At 47.6% G+C, this 25,498-nt stretch overlaps 1 protein-coding gene across 1 annotated transcript in view; it reads left to right on the top strand.

Annotated features, from left to right (window-relative positions):
- CA6 (carbonic anhydrase 6) overlaps positions 1–21,169 on the top strand; it is a 28,705-nt gene extending 7,536 nt beyond the window's left edge. Inside the window, 7 exon segments of the mRNA XM_055104228.1 lie at positions 3,814–3,962; positions 5,582–5,674; positions 9,270–9,339; positions 14,344–14,501; positions 17,557–17,671; positions 21,074–21,083; positions 21,085–21,169. Of these exon segments, the coding sequence (XP_054960203.1) occupies positions 3,814–3,962; positions 5,582–5,674; positions 9,270–9,339; positions 14,344–14,501; positions 17,557–17,671; positions 21,074–21,083; positions 21,085–21,169 (680 nt within the window).
- The last annotated feature ends 4,329 nt before the right edge of the window (positions 21,170–25,498 follow it).

Raw genomic sequence — 25,498 nt, 5'->3', positions numbered from 1 at the left:
ACATCCGGGCTGCTTCTCAGTTTTGGCAGTTATGAATAAAGCTGTTATAAAACCCATATGCAGGCCAGGCATGGTGGCTCATGCCTGTAACCCCAGCACTTTGTGAGGCCAAGGTGGGAGGATCACTTGAACCCGGGAATTTGAGACCAGCCTGGGCAATGTAGTGAGACTTACGAAAGTAATAAAAAAATTAGCCTGGCATGGTGGCTCAAACATACAGTCCTGGCTACATAGGAGGTTGAGGTGCGAGGCTCACTTGAGCAGCTTGGGAGGTCAAGGCTGCAGTGAGCTATGATTGCACCACTGCACTCCAGCCTGGGTGACAGAGCAAGACCTTCTCTCAATCAATCAATCAATCAGTCAATCAATCAATCAATCAATTCCATGTGTAGGTTTGTGTGTTTTCAGTCCATGTGGGTAATTACCAAGAGCTTGCTTGATCGTATAGTAATGTCAGAGGCGTTTGAACCAGAGTGACCCCATCTTGAATAGGGGGTGGGTAAAATAAGGCTGAGACCTACTGGACTGCACTCCCAGGAGGTTAAGGCATTCTCAGTCACAGGATGAGATAGGAGGTTGGCACAAGATACAGGTCACAAAGCTTGCTGATAAAACAGGTTGCAGTAAAGAAGCCTGACAAATCCTACCAAAATCAAGATGGCCACGAGAGTGACCTCCAGTTGTCCTCACTGCTACACTCCCACTAGCGCTATGACAGTTTACATATGACATGGCAACATCAGGAAGTTACCCTATGTGGTCTAAAAAGGGGAGGCATGAACAATACACCCCTTGTTTAGCATATAATTAAGACATAACCATAAAAACGGGCAACCAGCTGCCCTTGGGGCTGCTCTGCCTGTGGAGCAGCCATTCTTTATTCCACTACTTCCGTTTTTTTTTTTTTTTTTTTTTTGAGACAGAATCTTGCTCTGAGGCTGGAGTGCAGTGGTGCTACCTTGGCTCCCTGCAACCTCTGCCTCCCGGTTCAAGTGATTCTCGTGCCTCAGCCTCCCAAGTAGCTGGGTTTACAGGAATGCACCACCATGCCCCATTAAGTTTTGTAATTTTAGTAAAGACAGGGTTTCGCCATGTTGGCCAGGCTGGTCTTGAACTCCTGACCTCAAGTGATCTGCCTGCTTCGGCCTCCCAAAGTGCTGGGATTACAGGCGTGAGGCACTGCGCCTGGCCTATTCCTTTACTTTCTTAATAAACTTGCTTTCACTTTATTATGTGGACTCACCCCAAATTCTTTCTTGTGTGAGATCCAAGAACCCTCTCTTGGGGTCTGGATTGGGACCAGTTTTTGGTAACATATAGACCAAGTTGGAAATAATTGACATTGAGATAGTATTAAGTCTTCCTATCTGTGAACATGGAATATTTCTCCACTTATTTAGTTCTTCCTGATTTATTTCATTAGTTTTGTGATTTTCCTTATACAGATTTTGTCCATATTTTTGGGCTATTTTTGTATTTTTAGTAGAGACGAGGTTTCGCCATGTTGGCTAGGTTGGTCTTGAACCCCTGACCTCAGGTGATCTGCCTGCCTTAGCCTCCTAAATTGCTAGGATTACAGGTGTGAGCTGCCGGGCCTGGCCTCCTCATTTTAAAATTAAATTTAAATTAGATTCAACATTTCAATAAAGAGAAATTCAAATTGAAACACAGGCTGTTGAAACAAAGACAAGTTGCTACAAAATTTCTAAAATGAACTCCCAATATCTCTGTTTTGGTGCAGACTAGTAACAGTTGGTGGGCCGGCACTGATCCATTAATACATATTGCCCAGGTGCCGTGGCTCACCTATAATCCCAGCACTTTGAGAGGCCAAGGCAGGTGGATTGCTTGAGCCCAGGAGTTTCAGACCAGCCTGGGCAACATGGTGAAATTCTGTCTCTACAAATAAACTTAAAAATTAGCTGGACCTGGTGGTGTGTGCCTGTAGTCCCTGCTACTTGAGGGGCTGAGGCAGGAGGATTGTTTGAGCCTGGGAGGTGGAGGCTGCAGTGAGCTGAGGTCATGCCACTGCACTCCAGCCTGGGTGACAGAGTAAGACCCTGCCTCAATTAAAATATTTTTTAAAAAGCCCAGTAACAGGCTCAGGGTTGTGGCTCTTTTCCAGTTGGGCCTGTGTGGGCCTGTCAGTGTAACCAGAAGTAACACATTCCGTCTCCCGGGAGCTGTGTTTTGGGGAAATTGTGAGGACCTCTCTCATTTCTCCTGTGGTGCTTACTGTCCATTTAGGGAGCTCTGCTCGGGTCCTCAGCTCCTCGGCTCCCGTCTGCTTTCAGCGTCACTGACCTTGCACGCCTCATTTTAAGGCCCTTCCGTCCTTTTCTTGCAAGCATTGATTTTTGAGGCCAGCTACATCTCAAGCTCTAAATACAGAGCATTTGTTCTGCCAAACAGCCGGTGAAAACCTTTCAGGCCGGATTACTGCATTACAGCACATTACGTTATGAATTTAATCATAGCTCCCCGCTCCTTTAGACAATTTGGAAAGAAAGAGGGGGGCATGTGACAGGTTTTAAATACCTCATATTTGCTATCTTTTAAGAAAATGTTCTTGTTTACAGCCAGCATTGATGACTTTAAATAGGAAGATCTTGCCAGGCGCAGTGGCTCGCGCCTATAAACCCAGCACTCTGGGAGGCTGAGGAGGTTGGATCACTTGAGGTCAGGAGTTCGAGACCAGCCTGGCCAATATGGTGAAACCCTGTCTCTACTAAAAATACAAAAATTAGCCGGGCATGGTGGCATATGCCTGTAATCCCAGCTACTGGGGAGGGTGAGGCAGGAGAATTGCTTGAACCCAGGAGGCGGAGGTTGCAGTGAGCCTAGATCATGCCACTGCACTCCAGCCTGGGTGACAGAGCAAGACTCTGTCTCAAAATAAATAAATAGGAAGATCTTGCTCATGAGACACATGCTGCCTGGCCCTTTCCAACGCCGAAATTATATCCTCATAGATATTTTTCTTAGTCACTTTTCTTAGTAACTGAGTCCGTTTTTTTCTTTTTGTGTAGTTCATTCCAAAAGGCAGAGATTTCAGCTGGGCGTGGTGGCTCACGCCTGTAATCCCAACACTTTGGGAGGCTGAGGCAGGTGGATCACTTGAGGTCAGGAGTTCAAGACCAGTGTAACCAATATGGTGAAACACCGTCTCTACTAAAAATACAAAAATTAGCCAGGCATGGTGGCGGGCACCTGTAGTTCCAGCTACTCGGGAGGCTGAGGTGATAGGATCCCTTGAAGCCAGGAGTTGGAGGCTGCAGTGAGTTGCTGCAGGGAGTCATCATGGTGCCACTGCACTCCAGCCTGAGCAACAGAGTGAGCATGAAAAAAAAACAAAGAAAAGAAAACAGTTCTAAGAGGCCCCACTTCCTATTCTTATACCTTCGGCAAATTCCAAACTTGGCCAGAGATAGAGAGTAGAATTCTAGTTTCCAAGCCCATTGGCCATAATGTTTCAGGACCTTCCCTTTCCCTGGGGCCAGCAAGCTGGACCTGCCACTGTGTGGTCCTGCCTCTGGCCTGTTGGTTCTGGGCGGGAAGGAGCGTGCTGGGGAGAGGCACTTGCCCAGCCTGGTTTACTTAGTGCCTGGCCTCCATCCTGACCTCACCCTGTGCCCTGTGCGCAAACGCCTCTTCTCCTTTGGTGACCCTGCCCATGGCATTCTAAGCCAGCCTATGGTATTGGCTTGCCCTGGGCTCAGACAGGTGGGAGGTGAGCAGAGAAGCTACCCAGCCTGTAGGCCTGACCCCTCTGTGTTCACCTACTCTGCTCTCAGCCCCACCTTGTCTCTCCAGTGCAGATCAGCCTGCCCTCCACCATGCGCATGACAGCGGCTGACGGCACTGTATACATAGCCCAGCAGATGCACTTTCACTGGGGAGGTGCGTCCTCGGACATCAGCGGCTCTGAGCACACCGTGGACGGGATCAGACATGTGATCGAGGTACCTGAGGACCCCCACTGTGTCCTCTTTCCTTTGAACCCCGTGGTCACTTTTCTTTTTATTTATTTATTTTGAGACAGAGTCTCGCTCTGTTGCCCCGGCTGGAGTGCAGTGGCGAGATCTCAGCTCACTGCAACCTCCGCCTTCTGGGTTCAAGCAATTCTCCTGCCTTAGTCTCCCGAGTAAATGGGATTACAGGCACCCGCCACCATGCCCTACTAAGTTTTGTATTTTTAGTAGAGACGGGGTTTCACCATTTTGGCCAGGCTGGTCTCGAACTCTTGACTTCAGGTGATCCACCCGCCTTGGCCTCCCAAAGTGCTGGGATTATAGGCGTGAGCCACAGTGCCCGGCCGTCACTTTTCTTATTAAAATAGCCAAGGCCGGGTGCACTGGCTCACACCTGTAATTCCACCACTTTGGGAGGCCAAGGCAGGGGAATTGCTTGAGCCCAGGAGTTGTAGATCAGCCTGGGCAATGTAGCGAGATCTTGTGTCTGCAAAAAAAAAAAAAAAAAAATTAGCCAGGAGTGGTGGTACACGCCTATAGTTCCAGCTTCTGAGGAGGCTGAGGTGGGAGGATCACTTGAGGCCAGGAGGCTGAGGCTGCAGTAAGTCCTGATCATGCCGCTGCACTCCGGTCTGAGTAACAAAACAAACAAACAAAAACAGCCAAAAGACTGTGCAATGGTAGCAGTTAAGTCATCCTGAAGTTGAGTTTATTTTTTATTCACTCAGCAACTATTGACAGATCACCACTTTGTGACAGGGGTTCAGGCAAGGTCCTGCCCTCACAGGACTCAGGTTGGCAGGAATTCACAGCCCACAGGGTGTGGCAAGCCCTCCTTTGTTTCAGCTGGATTTCTATGTGTTAGATTTTCTTTTTTTTGTTTCTTGAGACAGAGTTTTGCTCTTTTGCCCAGGCTGGAGTGAAGTGGCATGATCTTGGCTCACTGCAACCTCCGTTCCCTGGGTTCGAATGATTCTCCTGCCTCAGCCACCCGAGAAGCTGGGATTACAGGCACCTGCCACCATGGCCGGCTAATTTTTGTACTTTTAGTAGAGACGGGGTTTCGCCATGTTGGCCAGGCTGGTCTCAAACTCCTGACCTCAAGTGATCCACCCGCCTCGGCCTCCCAAAGTGCTGGGATTACAGGCATGAGCCACTGTGCCTGGACTGTGTTAGATTTTCTGAGTTCCCTCTTTTGCCAGAATCCATCCATAGGATGACTACGCATTAACAGTGGTTGCCTGGGACAAGGGGCGCAAGCTCACTCTCCCTGCAAAGCCCCCAGACACTCCAGGAGAACCCAGCGTCCTCATGTGATCCCTTCAGACTCTGCCAGCTTGTCTGCCTGGAGGGAGGTGTGGTCGGGAAATGGCCTCGAACTGCCATCTTCCAGAATCCCACTCTTGCTCTTTGCATTCTTGGGGAAGTTTCTGCTCTTGATAGATAGGAATTGCAGCCCAGATGGAGAGAGATGGAGGTCCAAGTTGCTTGTGTGGAACAGTCTGAGGCCTCAGACGGAGCACCTTTCTTCCTCTTCCTCCTTCCCTGGAAATCTTAAGCATTTGAATTTCTATGAACTGCCCTTGACCCACTCTACCTTGCTCTTACAGATTCACGTTGTTCACTACAATTCTAAATACAAGAGCTATGATATAGCCCAAGATGCGCCGGATGGTTTGGCTGTACTGGCAGCCTTCGTTGAGGTAAGCAGAAACTACCCATGTGTGTCTGTATTTGAAGTTATAGGTTGATGTCCAAACAAGGTGTGAAGTCTAGTTAAACAGTCTTCTTTATTATCACTCTTCATCTTTTCCTGAGCTCACAGTTCTTGGAAACATTGACTCGATGGAAGATCACTGTGCTCCTTCTGTGCTGTCAATCTCCGGACCTTGGTTAACGTGGACAAGCTGACTTAAAAGAGCTGGAATCCCAGAGGGGTTGCGTAGACACAAATTGTTCGAAGGGCAAGGGGAAACCTGCAACTCAATCAGACAAGGGCAACACCTCTGCATTTCCTTTTTTTTTTTTTTTTTTTTTGAGACGAAGTTTCACTCTTGTCACCCAGGTTGGAGTGCAGTGGCACAATCTCGGCTCACTGCAATCTCCACCTCCCAGGTTCAAATGATTCTCCTGCCTCAGCCTCCCAAGTAGCTGGGATTACAGGCGCCTGCCACCACGTCTGGCTAATTTTTGTATTTTTAGTAGAGACGGGTTTCACTATGTTGACCAGGCTGGTTGTGAACTCCTGACCTCAGGTGATCCCCCCACCTTGGCCTCCCAAAGTGCTGGGATTACAGGCATGAGCCACCGGGCCCAATCAACACCTCTGCATTTCTAAGAAAGTCTAGATGGCGGGGCCGGGCGTGGTGGCTCACATCTGTAATCCTAGCACTTTGGGAGGCCAAGGTGGATGGATCGCTTGAGGTCAGGAGTTCAAGACCAGGCTGACCAACATGGCAAGACCCCATCTCTACTACAAATACAAAAATTAGCTGGGCATGGTGGCGGGCACCTGTAATTCCAGCTACTTGGGAGGCTGAGGCAGGAGAATCACTTGAATCCGGGAGGCGGAGGTTGCAGTGAGCCGAGATCGGTCTACTGCACTCCAGCGTGGGCAATAAAGCTAGATTCCATCTCAAAAAAAAAAAAAAAAAAGTTGGGCGTGATGGCTCATGCCTGTAATCCCAGCACTTTGGGAGGCTGAGGCAGATGGATCACCTGAGGTCAGGAATTCAAGACCAGCCTGACCAACATGGGGAAACCCCATCTCTACTAAAAATACAAAAGTAGCCAGGCGTGGTGACGCACGCCTGTAATCCCAGCTACTTAGGAGGCTGAGGCAGGAGAACTACTCAAACCCAAGAGGCAGAGGCTGCAGTGAGCCAAGATAATGCCACTACACCCCAGCCTGGATGACAGAGCAAGACTCTGTCTCAAAAAAAAAAAAAAAAAAAAAAAAAAGTCGGGCATGCAAAGAAATAGGAAAATGTAATCCATATTTAGGAGGAAAAAATAACTCAAAACAATCTATAGAAACTGACCTGAGTGGACCCAGAGTGATTAAGCAGACAGGACTTTAAAACAACTATCAATGCTGTGGCTGGGAGAAAAATAAAAAAAAAAACCTATCATAAATGTTTGAAGAATGAAAGGAAACTATGTTCAAAGAATTGAAGGAAAATATGATGACAATGACTCAAAAAAGGGATCTCAATGGAGAAATAGAAACTTTAAAGATGCACCAAATGGAAAGTCTAGAGTTGAAAAGTACAATAAACAAAATGGAAAAAGAATCACTAGATGGGCCCAAAGCAGATCTGAGGCAGCAGAAGAAAAAAAGAATCAGTGCATTTGAAGATAGAGCAATGAAATTATCCAATCTGAAATACAGAGAAAAAAGACAGAAGAAAAATGAACAGCCTTGCAGACTCATGGGGACAAAATCAAGTATAGCAACACACACACACACACACACACACACACACACACACACATATAATGGGAGTCCCAGAAGGAGAGGAGAGAGAGAAAGTGGAAGAAAAACACGAAACAAAACAAAACAAAACAATGGCCCAAAAGCCTCAAACCTGAGGAAAAACATAAATTTATCAATCCAAGAAACTAAAAAAACCCCAAGTCTGATAAATAAACCCCAAGTCTAGATACATCAAAAATCAAACTGCTGAAAGCAGCAAGAGAAAAGGGATTTATTATATGTAGGGGAATGACAGTACAATTAATGGCTGACTTTTCAAGTCATCAGAACACAGTGGAATGACTGTCAATCAAGAATTCTATATCCAACAAACCACCCTTCAAAAATGAAGGTGAAACAAAGACATTCCCAGATATACGAAAACCAGTATAATTGCTAGCCGGTCTATCTTACTAGTCATATATAAGGATGCTTTTCTGGCTGAAAGAAAATGATACTGGACGGTAACTCCGATACACAGAAAGAAGTGAAGAGTACTGGAAATGGAGAATAGAAAAGACTACATACATATATTTTTTGTGTTTTCTTCTTTTAATTTCTTTTTAAAAACCATCAAGATTATTTAAAGCAATGACTATACCACTGGCTTATAATATATGTAGATGTGATGCATATGACAAAAATAGAAGAAAGGATGAGGATGAAATAGAGCTCTTTTGAAGCAAAGTTGCTATATTTTACTGAAATTAAGTTAATATTAACCTGACATAGATTGTGATTGAGTTGTATATGGTAATCATTTGAGCAACCACTAAGAAAATAACTAAAAATGATTAAATGGTAAATGAGAAGTATTTGCTTAACACAAAAGAAGTCAGTAAAGGTGGACCAATGCAACAAAAAAGGCACGAGACATCTAGAAAACAAATAGCAAATGCAGTCATAAAGCCAAGAAAGCCAAATTTATGCACAGTGAAAGAGATCAACACCACTTGACTGAAAAGAGCCATTGAAAATAGACCTTTTTCACCCAAAGCAACTTTTCTGACTGTTAAAGTCAATACTCATTCAGAAAGAGTGACCTGGTGTTGGGGGAATTGTAGTCGTTCTGCCTTGGACATCTGGCTCTCTGTCGGAAGTCCTGAGGCTGAAGAAGGGAACTTGTGAGATCAAGCCCTCCTCATCACAAAGAATCTGACTGTGGCTGACACTGCCCAAAACAAGTGCACAGACCAGGTGCGGTGGCTCACGCCTGTAATCCCAGCACTTTGGGAGGCCGAGGTGGGCCGATCACCTGAGGTCAGGAGTTCGAGACCCGCCTGGCCAACATGGTGAAACCCCGTCTCTACTAAAAATACAAAAAAATTAGCCAGGCGTGGTGGTGGGCACCTGTAATCCCAGCTACTCGGGAGGCTGAGGCAGGAGAATTGCTTGAACCCTGGAGGCAGAGGTTGCAGTGAGCCGAGATCGTGCCACTGCACTCCAGCCTGGGGAAGAGAGCAAGACTCTTAAAAAAAAAAAAAAACAACTCACAAACAAACAAACAAAAACAAGCACACAGGGGACTTTTTTAGAGTAAGAGTTGGCCATTTCTGAGGGCATCACCAATGACCGACAAGCTTCTTTCCCTGGAAGCTGCCAAAATACTTCAGATAATGCCTTTCTGGAAGGACTCATGAACCTGCGTGTTTGGTAGCAAAGAACAGCCAGACTGTCTCTGCCAAAACACAAGACGGCACAGGCTGCCTCTCCTTACTCTCTAGGCTCGGCCCAATCTGCTAGAAAGCTGAGTGGCTGGATTAGTAGCGATGGTGCTGGGGCCTCTTCTTCACTTATGCTCAGTGCTCTGTGTTTCTCTACAGGTGAAGAATTACCCTGAAAACACTTATTACAGCAACTTCATTTCTCATCTGGCCAACATCAAGTACCCAGGTAAGGGAAGCCAACTGTGGCTGCAGGAGGGAAGGGGAATGAGTGCGAGTGTGAGTGTGAGGTGGGCCCAGGGGGCAGGGGATTGATGCTGGTGGGGAGGGTGGCCCGTGGGCCCTGCCAAGGGAGTCCACCCCTCCCTGTGCCAGGTTACTTGTTCCAGTGATTTCTGCTGTTGGCTTAGGCAGCAAACCTCTCTGAGAAGCCTGTGCATAAATTCGATGTGTCATTTCCCATGATTGGAACTTCTGGCTGGAGTTGCACTAAGTAGGCATATCCTTGCTTCGATGACTGTCACCTCAGCTGGCAGTGACAGTCCTGGCAGCTAGAGAGATGTCCACCTGGCTCCAAGCTGAGATGAATGTCAAGAGGGAAGCCCTCGTCATACCACTTGGACATCCAGACACTCGGGGTGTTCTTCCGCCCCCTCTCCTCCAGAGGGCGGCGTTCTTGTAAGAGCCATTTCCCACCCAGGGTCAACCCTTGACTTTTGAACTATAACCACAACAGCTCTGCATCCTCGACTTCACATGTCCCATTCCGGCCACACCTCCCAGCCTCCCAGTCCTCTGACTTCAGCACCCAGCCCCTCCTGCAATTCACCTGACCGGAGTCCTCCAAACCTGGGGCTTCCACATTCTCGCTCCTAGTGACGCCTGTGTCCTTTCATCTCTCTCCCAGCTTAGATTCCACCCCGACACTCTCAAGTCTCCCTCAACACTCCCATGCAAACACCCTCTAGCCCTCACCCCTCCACCCCTCCACAAACTCACCTGGCAAAGCTCCAGACCAACTCTGGAGTTTTTTTAGTTATTTTCTTAGTGGTTGGCTGGCAGCCAAACAGCTGAATGCAACTGGACAGAAATCCATAGACATCTAACTGGTATTATTATCGTTATTATTTTTGAGACATGGTCTTGGTCTGTCGCATAGGCTGGGGTGCAATGGCGCGATCATGGCTCAGTGCAGCCTCGACCTCTGGGGCTCAGTTGATCCTCCCACCTCAGCCTCCTGAGTAGCTGGGACTACAGGTGCACCACCATGCTTGGCTGGTTTTTTGTATTTTTAGTAGAGACAGGGTCTCACCATGTTCTCAGGCTGGTCTTGAACTCCTGGGCTCAAGTGATCTGCCTGCCTCAACTTCCCAAAATTTTGGGATTATAGGCATGAGCCACCACACCTGGCCAACTGGTATTATTTTTTATTCGTAGCTACAAATATGAACAGTGCCCAGAAATCCTAAAGTATCACGCTGGGCATTTTCTTTCTGACCTCCCAAATTCTTGTCACATGCTTTCTCCTCTCTCCTGAAGCCCCTGTGCCTGGGCTCCAGCAATTCCCCTGGAGCTGATGCTCCCACTCCCACTCCATTGAGAAGACAGAAGCCACAGGCCAGAAACACTCCGCTCCTTAACCCACGTGCATCTGGACCAAATTCCACATCCCCTCTTCAGCTGCAACGCATGACAAATCCCTGCTCTTGTCAACACCACCCCTCCCATGTGGGGCCCAACCCCACTCCTCTCCCATGCTCAGGGCCTCCTTTCCTGCTATGCTCTCCCTGGTCTTCTGCATCGTTGATTTCTCTCTCTCTCTCTCTTTTTTCTTTTTGGAGATGGAGTCTTGCTCTGTCACCAGGCTGGAGTGCAGTGGCATGATCTCAGCTCACTACAACCTCCGCCTCCCGGGTTCAAGTGATTCCCCTGCCTCAGCCCCCTGAGTAGCTGGAATTACAGGTACACACCACCATGCCTGGCCAATTTTTTGTATTTTAGTAGAGACAGGGTTTCACCATGTTGGCCAGGATGGTCTCGATCTCCTGACCTTGTGATCTACCCGCCTCGGCCTCCCAAAGTGTTGGGATTACACGCATGAGCCACTGTGCCCGGTCTGCATCGTTGATGTCTTACTCTTTATTAAAGCCTCCTGCTCAGCACACACATCTGCCCTAACTCCTCCCACCTCCAAACACAAGCAAACAAACGTTATCTCCTGACCTTACCATTCCCCAGCTTCCCCCAGTTCTCTGGCTCCCCTTGAAAAGGTCATAGAATAGTCCTGTTCTCCGTTCTCACCCACCCCACCCTGAGCTGGCCCCAATGCTCCACGAAGCCGGAGTGACGGTCAGATCTATGGGCCACTCTTCTTCTCTTGTCTTAGTTTACCTTCAAAGGGTGGTCTGGCACGCCCCAGCTCTGCCCTCTCACTCTCTTTCTGGCTCCTGCCCTAAATGTTGGGTGGAGTCAGGCTCTGTCTCATCTCAGTGACTCCACGCAGTCCCACAGCCTGAATTAAAACTTACCACTTAAGGCTGGGTGCAGTGGCTCACACCTGTAATTCCCGCACTTTGGGAGGCGGAGGCGGGCTGATCACCTGAGGTCAGGAGTTTGAGACCAGCGTGGCCAACATGGTTGAACCCCGTCTCTACTAAAAATACAAAAATTAGCCAGGCATGGTGGCGCACGCCTGTAATCCCAGCTACTCAGGAGGCTAAGGCAGGAGAATCGCTTAAACCCGGGAGGTGGAGGTTGCAGTGAGCTGAGATTGTGTCGCTGCACTCCAGCCTGGACGACAGAGCGCGACAACATCTCAAACAACGACAACAACAACAAACTTACCCCTTAAACCATTTTAAATGTACAGTTCAGTAGCATTAAGAACATTCACAGTGTGATGCAACCATCACCCCCCTCCATTGCCGGAACTGTTTTTCATCTTCCTAAACTGAAACTCTGTACCCATTCAACAGTTACTCCCCATCTCCCCTTCCAGCTTCTGGTAACCACAGTTTCTGTCTCTAAGAATTTGACTATTCTGGGTACCTCATATAAGTAGAATCAAATAGTATTTGTCTTTGTTTTTGGTCTGGATTATTTCACTTAGCATAATGTCTTTTAGGTTTGCCTACATTGTAGCATGTTATCAGAATTTCATTCCTTTTAAAGGCTGAAGTGGCTGGGCGAGGTGACTCACGCCTGTAATTCCAGTACTTTGGGAGGCCAAGGCTGGCAGAGCACTTGAGGTCAGGAGTTTGAGATCAGCCTGGCCAACATGGTGAAACCCCGTCCCTACTAAAAATACAAAATTAGCCAGGTGTTATGGAGGGTGCCCGTATTCTCAACTACTCAGGAGGCTGAGGCGGGAGAATCGCTTGAACCCGGGAGGCAGAGGTTGCAGTGAGCTGAGATTGTGCTACTGCACTCCAGTCTGGGTGACAGAGTGAGACTCTGCTTCAAAAAAAAAAAAAAAAGGCTGAAGTATATTCCATTGTGTGGATATATGATATTTTGTGTATCCATTTATCTACTGGTGAACATTTTGGTGGCTTCTACCTTTTGGCTATTGTGAGGTAACGCTGCTATGAATATAGGTGTACAAGTATCTCTTTGAGTCCCTGCTTTCATTTCTTTTGGGTAGATAGGAGTAGAATTGCTGGGTAACATAGTAATCTATGTTTTTTTAATTCTAATTTTTTTTGTTTTTTGAGACAGAGTCTCGCTGGGGCGGGAGTGCAGTGCCTCGATCTCGGCTCACTGCAACCTCCGCCTCCCGAGTTCAAGCGCTTCTCCTGCCTCAGCCTCCCGAGTAGCTGGGATTACAGGCACCTGCCACCATGCCCAGCTAATTTTTGTATTTTTAGTAGAGACGGGGTTTCATCATGTTGGCCAGGCTGGTCTCAAACTCCTGACCTCAGGTGATCCACCCACCTCGGCCTCCCAAAGTGCCGGGATTACAGGTGTGAGCCACCATACCTGGCCATATGTTTATTTTTTGAGGAACTATTATACCATTTTCCATGGTGGCTGCATCATGATTCTGGAATTCTTGACTTTCACTTAAATATATTAGAGTTACAAAAATAAATCTCTACCACAGAGCCCTTTTGGAGGTTATATCTTGAAATCTTCCAATAATAATCAAACTTAGAACTCTTTTGCCTACTCATGGGCTTATGCACTCTGAGACATTGTGGCCTTGGTTGAACAGGCCTATCTACGTATGTATCAAAACTATGTTCTCTGCCTTTAAGAAGCGCAGAAGTGCTCAGGGAAAGTGAAGCAAAATCCAACTCAATCCTGTGTTGCCTTGAGAGTCTTGTGCTGAGCTCAGGGGCTCAGTGTTGTTGACATGAATGAAACGAGGACCTCTCTAGAGCAGGAGCAGGTGTGGCTGCTGCAGGAGTTTTGCAGGCCTGGTGGAAGTGGCCCCTCCCTATGCCCCACCTGTGGCTGGGCTTGGTTTCCAGCGGTCGTGGCAGGAAGAGCTCAGGACCAAATGTCTGTACCTGGACCCTGGCTTGGTTCTGATTCTGCATTTATTATTTAAAAAAAATTTAAAAAAAGAAGCTTATTGTAGAGACGGGGCCTCCCTGTGTTGCCCAGGCTGGTCTTGAACTCTTGGCCCCAAGCAATCCTCCCGCCTTGGCCTCCCAGAGTGTTGAGATTACAAGTGTGAGCCACTGCGCCCGGCCTGATTCTGCATTTACAACTGCTGTCTACCCACTTCTCAATGAGCCCAAACGAAGGCATTTTGGTCTTTCTTCGAGTGCACTTACCCAGAAGTCTCCAGGGGCCATATTTATTTCTTTCATTGATCATAAAATGTGTCCTCTGCCTAGCCATGATAATGGTGACCGCAGCAGTTACACTTAGGAGTACTTCCCTATGTAGTGGTTCAATGCCAGTCGCTTTCCAGATGTTATTCCTTCTTACCCTCACAACAATCCTGCTGATTATTCCCTTTCTACAGATGAGAAAATGGCCGCAGGGTGAGCACCCGGCCAAGAGCACTCAGCCAGGAGCAGGTGTCTGAGTGCTTCTATCCCCAAAGTCTCTCCTCTCAATCCCTTCCAGGAAGAAGTAAACTGGGAAATTGTTTCCTAATCATCAGCTTCTATGTTCTGCTGAACTCAAGAGATTGGAACCTGGTGAGGCCTGGGCCTGAGCTGTCCTCCCAAGGGGCAGCGGTGGTCCCTGACATTCTGTTACCTTCTGTCTTCTTGGTCAGGACAAAGAACAACCCTGACTGGCCTTGACATTCAGGACATGCTGCCCAGGAACCTCCAGCACTACTACACCTACCATGGCTCACTCACCACGCCTCCCTGCACTGAGAACGTCCACTGGTTTGTGCTGGCGGATTTTGTCAAGCTCTCCAGGACACAGGTAATGTATGGTATCACTTTGCCGAAGTCTTCCCATTCAATTGCCTGGTTAACAAGGGTTCTCCCCAGCATCTCAACGAACGTCAACAACTAAGGGGTCGTACAGTATTTTCTGTGTGCAGGGCTACTGTGCCTTGTCTAGCCAACCTTTTTTTTTTTTTTTTTTTTTTTTTTGTGAGACAGAGTCTCGCTCTGTCACCTGGGCTGGAGTGCAGTGGCGTGATCTCAGCTCACTGCAACCTCCGCCTCCCGGGTTCAAGCAATTCTCCTGCCTCAGCCTCCCGAGTAGCTGGGACTCCAGGCGTGTGCCACCACGCCCGGCTAGTTTTTATTTTTAGTAGGGACAGGGTTTTACCATGTTGCCCAGGCAGGTCTCAAACTCCCGGGTTCAAGCAGTCTGCCTGTCTCAGCCTCCCAAAGTGCTGGGATTACAGGTGTGAGCCACTGCACCCGGCCATCTCCTTTTCTTAAACTTTTCATTTCCTTAGAAAAAGGTGGAAAAGACCCCTGCTCAAGGACACCCACACCCCAAAATGTTGCCAGTCAGGCTAGAAGTGCCCCCAGACACCTGACAAAATCAAATGGTAAATTATCTCTGGGAAAATGACCTTAAATCCAGACCTAGAAGAATTTTCACAAATAAAGTTACTTGAAATTAGCTCAATTAAGAAAAAAAAATACAAAACATATGAGAAAAAAAGACATTATAAATGAGAACCAGCAGAATCAGACCTACAAAGACTTCAGTTAGTGGAATTATCAGACAATTAATATGACATAAGAATGTTTAACATGTATGAAGAAATAAAAGGTTTAAATATGAGAAAAGAGCAAAAAAGTATAAAAATGGACATCCAGACTTGGGACAAAAACTCAAATAGAATTTCTAGAAATGGAAAAATAGTATCAAAAATTAATAATCCAGGCCAGTTGCGGTGTCTCACGCCTGTAATCCCAGTACTTTGGGAGGTCAAAGTGGGTGGATCACCTGAGGTCAGGAGTTTGAGATCAGCCTGGCCAACATGGTGGAACCCCGTCTCTACTAAAAGTACAAAAAATTAGCCAGTCGTGGTGGTGGGGCGCCTGTAATCCCAGCTACCCCAGAGGCTGAGGTGGAACAATCACTTGAACCTGGGACGTGGAGGTTGCAGTGAGCCAAGATTGCACTGCTGCACTCCAGCCTGGGCAACAGAACAAGACCCTGTCTCAAAAAAAAAAAAAAAAAGTTTGCCAGGCATGGTGGCTCACGCCTGTAATCCCAGCACTTTGGGAGGCCAAAGCGGGTGGATCATGAGATCAGGGGTTCGAGACCAGCCTGGCCAACATGGTGAAACCCCGTCTCTACTAAAGATACAAAAAATTAGCCGGGCATAGTGGTGCGAGCCTATAATCCCAGCCACTCAGGAGGCTGAGGCAGGAGAATCGCTTGAACCCAGGAGGCGGACGTTGCAGTGAGCTGAGATCATGCCATTGCACCCCAGCCTGGGCAACAGGGCAAGACTCCATCTCAAAAAAACAAAAACAAAAACCCAATGAATGGGTTTAATACGTGTTAGATACAGTTTGAGAGAGAATTAGTAAATTGGAGACAGCCAATAACATTATCTAGAATGCAGCACAGAGAAAAAGAGATGGAACTATGAAAAGAAGTGAAGAGACATTGTGTACTGGAAAGGTCTAGTAAATGTCTAATCAAAATTCTAGAAGGAGAAGAGAGGCAGAGTAGGGAAGAGGCATGATTTGACAAAATATTGGCTGACAATTTTCAGGAAGAGATACCAAGTCATATATTCAAGAATGCCAATTAGTTTCTCTCTCTGTCTCTCTCTCTCTCTGGGTGTATAGATATATGTGTGTGTGTATACACAACATCCTGCACTAAACGCATCACATTGAAATCATCAAAGACAAAGAAACACTTTAAAAATTAGCCAGAAAGAAAAGACAGATTATCATGAAAAGAGTATTATTAGACAGAGAGTTGATTTAACAGCCACAGTGAAAGTCAGAAGGGAGTGGAAACATAATTTCAAAGTGCCAGGGGAAAAAAAATAGCCAATATAGAATTGTATGTGCAGCAAAGATGCCTTTCAAGGATATAGACAAAATACAGACATTTTCAGGTCAGGTGAGGTGGTTCATACCTGTAATTTCAGCACTATGGGAGGCTGAGTGGGCGAATGGCCTGAGGAGTTGAGACCAGCCTGGCCCACATGGTGAAACCCCATCTCTACTAAAAATATAAAAATTATCTGGGCGTGTGGGTGGGTGCCTGTAGTCCCAGCTAGTCAGGAGGCTGAGGCAGGAGAGAATAACTTGAACCCGGGAGGTGGAGGTTGCAGTGAGCCGCGATCGCATCACTGCACTCCAGCCTGGCGACAGAGCGAGACTCCGGTCTCAAAAAAAAAAAAAAAAAAGAGGAAAACCTGACATTTTCAGAAAAACAAAAATTGAGTTTGCCACTTGATATATTTCTGCTTCTTCTTTCTCTCCTTTCTACTATTGGACAAATACTCATATAAAAAGCTGGAAAGAGAGCTTGTGTGCAGATACCTGTTGGAAGAATGCATGGATAGATTAGTTCTGGAATAATGCCTGAGACACAGCACCCAGAACCTCCCCTGGACTTGAGATCTTCTTACAGTCACTTCATCAGGGTTATATAAATCCAAGCTCTAGCCCAGTTCTTAATTCTTTTTTATTTTTTATTTTTTTTGAGACAGAGTTTCGCTCTGTCTCCCAGGCTGGTGTGCGGTTGCGTGATACTGGCTTACTTCAGCCTCTGCCTCCCAGGTTCAAGCAATTCTCCTGCCTCAGCCTCCTGCGTAGCTGGGATTACAGGTGCACACAACCATGATCAGCTAATTTTTAGTAGAGAAGGGGTTTCACCATGTTGGCCAGGCTGGTCTCCAACTCCTGAGCTCAAATGATCTGCCCGCCCCAGCCTTCCAAAATGTTGGGATTACAGGCGTGAGCCACTGCGCCCGGCCAACTGTTATTTCTTTTAAATTACCCAGTGACTCTTCCCCTCCGTAATGCACTCACGTTGCCCCCAGGTTTGGAAGCTGGAGAATTCCTTACTGGATCACCGCAACAAGACCATCCACAACGACTACCGCAGGACCCAGCCCCTGAACCACAGAGTGGTGGAATCCAACTTCCCGAATCAGGGTGAGTGAGACCGACTCTTGATCATGCTCTGCAGTTTAGCTCCTGTTTTGCTCCTTCCTCTAGGTGGACCCATCTCTTCTGGCGATAGTAAGGGAAGGAGAGTCATTTCAGTAGCAAGAGGCTCAGGTGGGCCAAGCTGCACAGGGCTTGGGCAGAGGGTGATGACTTTTTCCCAGTCCAGGCAGGGATGCCAGTGAGTAGAACACACGAGACAATCAGGAGCGACAGCTACGTGATTTATTACCTACCTAGTCTTGGCTAGAGAGAGCAGGAGAAGCAAGAAGACCGCAACATCCGGAAGCTCTCACAAGAGGGTAGGTTCAAGTTAACCTTTTTTTTTCTTTTTTTTGAGACAGAGTCTCACTCTGTCACCCAGGCTGGAGTGCAGTGGTGCAATCTCGTCTCACTACAACCTCGGCTTCCCGGGTTCAAGCAATTCTCCTGCCTCAACCTCCCCAGTAGCTGGGACTACAGGCACCTACCACCACGCCCGGCTAATTTTTTTTTTTTTTTTTAACTGAAATGGGGCTTTGCCATATTGGCCAGGCTGGTCCCAAACTCCTGACCTCAAGTGATCTGCCCACCTCGGCCTCCCAAAGTGCTGGGATTACAGGCGGGAGCCACTGTGCCTGGCCAAGTTAACCTTATTAACTCCACCCAGATTATTTCCTGCACATCTTGATCATAGTCTGTGTTATGAACCCACCCCCAACGCCTCCTATACATTCTCTCAAAGTGGAGTTAACTAGACCACATATTGTTCCCTGCATCTGCCTGGGGCGCAGGCCCCAGACCCCAGCGTGCTGGAAGCAGGTGCGGGCAGGCCAGCCTCCACTGCATCCTCCAGTTCCTTGGATCAGGCTCCAACGGTGTCCTTGGCTCACCTCGTTTCTGTGTTGGCAAGAGTGTAAATATTTCACAGCCTCCTCATCTTTATTTTGTCTGCTTTCTGTAAAGTTGTGGTGAATCCATTGTCTTTACAGCCTATTCTGTTAACCATTCCTGATACCTTTATATTTTCCAATACAGTAGAATCAGTATCCTATCAATATTGTGTACTCAATATTAGCCCACTTTTTTTTTCTTTTTTGAGACAAGGTCTCAGTCTGTTGCCCAGACTGGAGCTCAGTGGCACAATCACGGCTCACTGCAGCCTCAACCATCCAGGCTCAAGTGATCCTCCCACCTCAGCCTCCCCAGTAGCAGAGACTGCAGGCACACACCACCACACCCAGCTAATTTTTTTTGTATTTTTTGTAGAGATGGACTCTTACTATGTTGCTCAGACTGGTCTCAAACTCCTGGCCACAAGCAATCCTCCCCCTCAGCCTCCCAAAGTGCTGGGATTATAGGCACGAGCCACCTCGTTCGGCCTTATCCCATCTTTATATGTACCTTTTAAAACTTAAATTTCCTCCGGGTGTGGTGGCTCACGCCTGTAATCCCAGCACTTTGAGAGGCTGAGGCGGGCAGATCACGATGTCAGGAGATCGAGACCATCTTGGCTAACATGGTGAAACCCCGCCTCTACTAAATATACAAAAAATTAGCCAGGCGAGGTGGCGGGCACCTGTAGTCCCAGCTACTGGGGAGGCTGAGACTGGGGAGGCTGAGTAGCTGGGCGTGAACCCGGGAGGCGGAGCTTGCAGTGAGCCGAGATTGTGCCACTGCACTCCAGCCTGGGCGACAGAGAGAGACTCTGTTTCAAAACACCAAAACAAACAAACAAACAAAAAAATTAAATTTCCACCTCCCCAACCCGAATAAGGCCTATTTGTGATTTTCTCCCCACCTTTCCTTCCTGGTTCACTTACTGAATTAACAGAGGATATAGGTGTTTTCTATATTGTTTCCTCCAATACAATTCACTTCTCCAATACAATACTAACAGAGGAAAAAAACTGACATCAGTTACAGTAATCATTTCCCCATATTATACCATATACAACATTAATAGCAAGAATCCCTTTTTCCAAAAGTGACATCGTCTTTAACAGGTCCAATTGCAAGCAGGCTGACCAAAAGGAGCTTAGACTCATGGGTCTGTCTCCTAATTCTTTTGGAGTCTCTCACTCTGTTGCCCAGGCTGGAGTGCAGTGGTGCAATCTCACGGGCTCACTGCAACCTCCGCCTCCCAGATTCAAGCAATTCTCCTGCCTCAGCCTCCCAAGTAGCTGGGATTACAGGCACGCGCCCCCACGTCAGGCTAATTTTTGTATTTTTAGTAGAGACGGGATTTCACCATGTTGGTTAGGCTGGTCTTGAACTCCTGACCTCAGGTGATCCGCCTGCCCGGCCTCCCAAAGTGCTGGGATTACAGGTGTGAGTCACTGTGCCCGGCCTGTCTCCTAGGTCTAAATGTTGCCATGTTTCCCCTGCTTTCCCTAAAACAATTTTACGCTATTCTTGCAATCGTCACTAACAGACTGCGTATCGTTCTATATGCCACATCTGAAATGCTTTTTCCACTAGAGCGTCACTCTAGCATCTCCTCACGAGGGGGTCAGATGTTCTAGGTACCGGCCCCAGACTGAGGTATTCCATGCTGTGATTTGTCTGTAGGTCCACTAAGAATCGCTGTTTAGGATCGATTACTTCAACTCCCAGTTCAGCGTCAGAGGGCTTCCTTACCCCCAGGGAACCCGAATTGTGGCCTCCCTTTGCTGATTATAGAACAGACAACTGGGCATCATCTTGGCCCACCTTCCCTCAGGCCTGGATTTTTCTTTCTTTCTTTCTTTCTTTTCTTTCTTCTTTCTTTCTTTCTTTTTCTTCCTTTCTGTCTGTCTGTCTGTCTTTCTTTCTCCCTCCCTCCCTCTTTCTTCTTTCTTCCTTTCTCTCTTTCTTCCTTCCTCTTTCTCTCTCTCTTTCTTTCTTCCTTTCTCTCTTTCTTTCTTTTTTTGACAGAGTCTTGCTCTGTTGACCAGACTGGAGTGCAATGGCGCAATCTTGGCTCACTGCAGCCATGACCTCCAGGGCTCAAGCAGTCCTCCTACCTCGACCTCCCAAGTAGCTGGGAGTAGCATGTACCACCACACCCAGCTAATTTTTGTATTGTTTTGTAGAGACGGGCTTTGGCCATGTGGCCCAGGCTGGTCTCGAACTCCTGAGCTCAAGCAATCCACCCACTTCAGCCTCCCAAAGTGCTGGGATTACAGGCATGAGCCATCGCGCCTGGCCAGGCCCAGATTTCTATGTAGCAGTGATTGGCTGTGGTCAACCCAGCTGCGTGACTCATGGTATTTCACTGTTCTGTAGAGAACTGTATCCCAGCGGGATTGATATGATTAACCCACCCGCAAGGAGTGAATTGAGAAACCAAGGTCAGTTACAAAAACAAGACGATGGCCAAATAGGCACCTCTTGCAATTTATTTACTAGAAAACGCCTATATCCCCTCAGGCAAGGGCCACGGGGCATCGCGGGAGAAGCCAAAATCCAAGAGTACAGCCCACCTCAACATGCCACCCCTTGGCTCTGGGCAGCTTAGAAGCCTGAGTTCAAACACAGTGAAGATGAGTAAAGGCAATGCACTGGGCACGTGGAGAGCATTCTAAGGAATCAAAAGACTTCCCAAAAATACGATGCGGGTATGGTGTCTGGCCGTCCCCCTTCTCTGTTTTTGTGAGGACTGTACAAGGTTTAACCATTTCCGACTAACTCTTCTTTTTACAGAATATACTCTAGGCTCTGAATTCCAGTTTTACCTACGTAAGATTGAGGAAATTCTTGACTACTTAAGAAGAGCATTGAACTGAGGAAAGCTAAGAGGAAGATTCAATATTAACTAGCTTGAAGCCTGACCTAGCCAGAAGAGGTGGCTGTCCGCTGCAGCCACACCCTACCTTGTCTAAGAAACCATGTGTGTCTGGAACACGCTGCTCCCCCTGGGGCAGCTGTTGGGTTTCTGATTAAAAGAGGGGAAACGATCATCCTGGACAGGAAGTGAGATGGCTTCAGTTCATGAGAAGGGATCTGAGTTAGACATCACCAGTGGAAATTGATTGGAATAGAAACTTAAAGGAAATGGAACCCTAACTATTCTCCCATCAAATCATATATGTTGACCTGTCTGAATTATAAACCAGCCTGAGCTTTCCTTTAGCATTAGATGTAATAAAATAACTTTGGAAATTTGTCATTTAAAAATTTCTTTCCTATTCCTTTGTATTACTTCAAATATCCCTTCTTTGTTCTGCCCGCCCCCCACTCCTCCCCCCACTCCTCCCCCTACTTCCCCCCACCACCACACACAGGTGAAGAGATAGAGATCAAAGTGGGAGGGATTTCCAAGACTAAGATTAATAAAAAGGAGAGAGGTGTTTTTTGTTGTTGTTGCTTATTTTTTTGAGATGGAGTCTCACTCTGTTGCCAGGCTGGAGTGCAGTGGCACAATCTTGGCTCACTGCAACCTCCACCTCTTGGGTTCAAGCAATTCTCCTCCCTCAGCCTCCCCGAGTAGCTGGGACTACAGGTGCGCACCACCATGCCCAGCTAATTTTTTGTATTTTTAGTAGAGACGGGGTTTCACCATGTTGCTCAGGATGGTCTCGATCTCTTGACCTTGTGATCCGCCCGCCTTGGCCTCCCAAAGTGCTGGGATTACAGGCGTGAGCCACCGCGCCAGGCCTTTTTTTTTCCTTTGAGACAGAGCCTCGCTTTGTTGCTCAGGCTGGAATCCGGTGGTACAATCTTACTGCAACCTCTGCCTTCTGGGTTCAAGCAATTATTCTGCCTCAGCCTCCCAAGTAGTTGGGATTACAGGTGTGCACCACCACGCCCAGCTAATTCTTGTATTTTTAGTAGAGATGGGGTTTTGCCATGTTGGCCAGGCTGGTCTCAAACTCCTGATCTCAGGTGATTCTCCTGCCTCGGCCTCCCAAAGTGTTGGGATTACGGGCGTGAGCCACCACCCCTGGCCTAGGAAGAGATTCTTACACTGAGAATTTGTCAGTGGGGAAGTTTGGAGCAGTGGCTGTGAATCAAAGAAAAAACAGGAGACGAGAAAGAAGAAGGGCTCCCAGGACAGAAGGAAAGAAGAGAGGGGACCTCACTGCAAACCCCCTTGTTGGTCAAATGGTGCCTGGGCCTTGTTACCAGACCCAGATTCAGGCATCCCATTAGTTATGTGGGATGATAACATGACCTCACAGGGCTCATAGGGCTGTGGCTTCATTAAATAACACTGAGAAGTACCCAGAAGAGTGACCCATATTTTTTTATCATTAAATAACAATGAGAAGTACCCAGAAGAGTGACCCATATTTTTTATTTTTATTTTTATTTTTATGTTTTTTGAGACAGGGTCTTGCTCTGTGGCCTAGGCTGGAGTGCAGTGGTGATCCTAGCTTCATGGCAGCCTCAACCTCCTGGGCTCAAGTGATCTTCCTACCTTGGTCTCCCAAGGTGCTGGAATTATAGGCATGAGCCACCACACCTGGCTGCTACCAATTTTCTTGGTCACTTATGCATTCCCTTCATCGATGCCCCTTCCTTCCCATGCCTTAGCTTCCTCCTCACCTCTGATTGAGCTCACTCTGGCTCTTCTGAATTCCTTCTGCTCTTGTTACCACCATTGTTTTTCCATGTCATTATTTGTCATATCCTAAGCACTTCCACCACACGTGACTGCCCTCAGCCCCGAAGGCCACCTTCAGTGAACTTGCATTATCCCCAGTTTACAGAAAGCAAACCAAGACGTCGACTTGCCCAAGATCTCCTAGGTGGCAGATGAGAAGCCAGGATTTGAACCCAAGTCTTTTGTATCCACATTCTTTTAACCATAGGAAGCCTCCCTTTCATTTTCTCAACAAGCTTTCTTATGCACCTGCTCTGAGCCTGACAAAACACTAGGTGCTGGGGGTTCAGGGATGGGTGAGAACAGCTCCCACACTCCTACAGCTCGGGTCTGGTGAGCAGAGCGGACACTAAAATAAGTAATCGCCATATCGCCCTATGGTGGAGGGAGCGCCTGTGTTTAAAATCCAAGTGCTTGGCCTGGGTTTTGAAGGCTGAGAAAGAGTTCACCTGGGAAACCAAGTCAGAGAGGGGCGGGGGTATTGTAACCCGAGAGTGTGGCATGTGCTGATGGGAAGACACCCGGGGAAGTGGAAGCAATTTGGTGTGGTCAGAGGACCAAGTTCAAGGATGCTGGCACGGAAAGCGGGGGTGTGGCCAGGGCAGGTCAGGCCGTCACTGGTATCTTCTGTGCCACTAAAGGGTTTCGGATTTTACCCTGTAGGTGACGGCAGCGACTGCAGGGTTTCCACAGGGGAATGACACGGTGCGATTCATTCTTTCCACCAGATATGCGTGTCTATAATGAGTGAGAGACGCAACAGTGGGCGGTACGGCCAAAGAGCTTACTTACATTCCTGTGGGAAGGCAGACAAGGAAATGAAGATGGAGATGGGATTACACTTGCCTGTGCCCAGGGATCAGCCCTCCCACCCCTGAAAGTCTATCCTTAAGAGAGGCTTGTGGCCGGGCCCGGTGGCTCACGCCTGTAATCCCAGCACTTTGGGAGGCCGAGGTGGGTGGATCATGAGGTCAGAAGATCGAGGCCATCCTGGCCAACATGGTGAAACCCCGTCTCTACTAAAAATACAAAAAAATTAGCTGGGTGTGGTGGCGTGCACCTGTAATCCCAGCTACTCGGGAGACTGAGGCAGGAGAATCGCTTGAACCCGGGAGGCGGAGGTTGCAGTGAGCCGAGATCGTGCCACTGCACTCCAGCCTGGCGACAGAGCAAGACTCCATCTCAAAAAAGAAAGAAAGAAAGAAAGAAAGAAAGAAACTTGCAAAAAAGCCATTCATGCTGACCTTTTTAACAGCAAAATATAGGAAAAAACACAAACGTCCATCAGTTGGGGATTGGTTGACTAAACCAGGGCTATTCACACAACAGAGAACTGCATAGGGAATAATCTCTAGGCTACATTTGTTTCTTTTTTTTGAGATGGAGTCTCTGTCACCCAGGCTGGAGTGCAGTGGTGCGATCTCAGCTCACTGCAACCTCTGCCTCCCAGGCTCAAGTGATTCTTCTGTCTCAGCCTCCTGAGTAGCTGGGATTACAGGTGCATGCCACTAACGCCCTGGTTAATTTTTGTAATTTTAGTAGAGATGGGTTTTGCCATGTTGGCCAGGCTGATCTCGAACTCCTGACCTCAGATCATCTGCCCGCTTTGGCCTCCCAAAGTGCTGGGATTACAGGCATGAGCCACTGCGCTTGGCCTGTAGGCTACGTTTTTAAGCCTGAAAAAAGCAATTTTACAGATGGCACAAGAAGAGTTAGAAATATGAATATAGTTAAGTATTTGTTTATGTTTTGAAGCACAAACAGGGAAAAAGAAACCAAAAATAAATTAAAATGGTTTCCTAGGCCAGGCGTGGTGGCTCACGCCTGTAATCCCAGCACTTTGGGAGGCCGAGGGGGGCGGATCACGAGGTCAGGAGATCGAGACCATCTTGGCTAACACGGTGAAACCCTGTCTCTACTAAAAATACAAAAAATTAGGCGGGCATAGTGGCGGGCGTCTGTAGTCCCAGCTACTAGGAAGGCTGAGGCAGGAGAATGGCGTGAACCCGGGAGGCGGAGCTTGCAGTGAGCCAAGATCGCGCCACTGCACTCCAGCCTGGGCGAAAGAGCAAGTCTCTGTCTCAAAAAACAACAACAACAACAACAACAACAACAAAAAGGTTTCCTAAAAAGAGAAGGCAGGGGAAGGGTGCTGAGGGTGGCGTGGGAAGGTGGAGTTTTCTGGATGTGCCCTGTTTGGTAGTTTTGACTTTGGAACATTAGGCTTTATGTAATTGCAAAGCAAAATT

The sequence above is a fragment of the Pan paniscus genome, chromosome 1 (genome assembly GCF_029289425.2).
Source record: "Pan paniscus chromosome 1, NHGRI_mPanPan1-v2.0_pri, whole genome shotgun sequence".
Lineage (NCBI taxonomy): Eukaryota > Metazoa > Chordata > Mammalia > Primates > Hominidae > Pan > Pan paniscus.
Note: the sequence above shows the minus strand (reverse complement) of the source record. Positions and strands in the feature narration are given on the sequence as shown.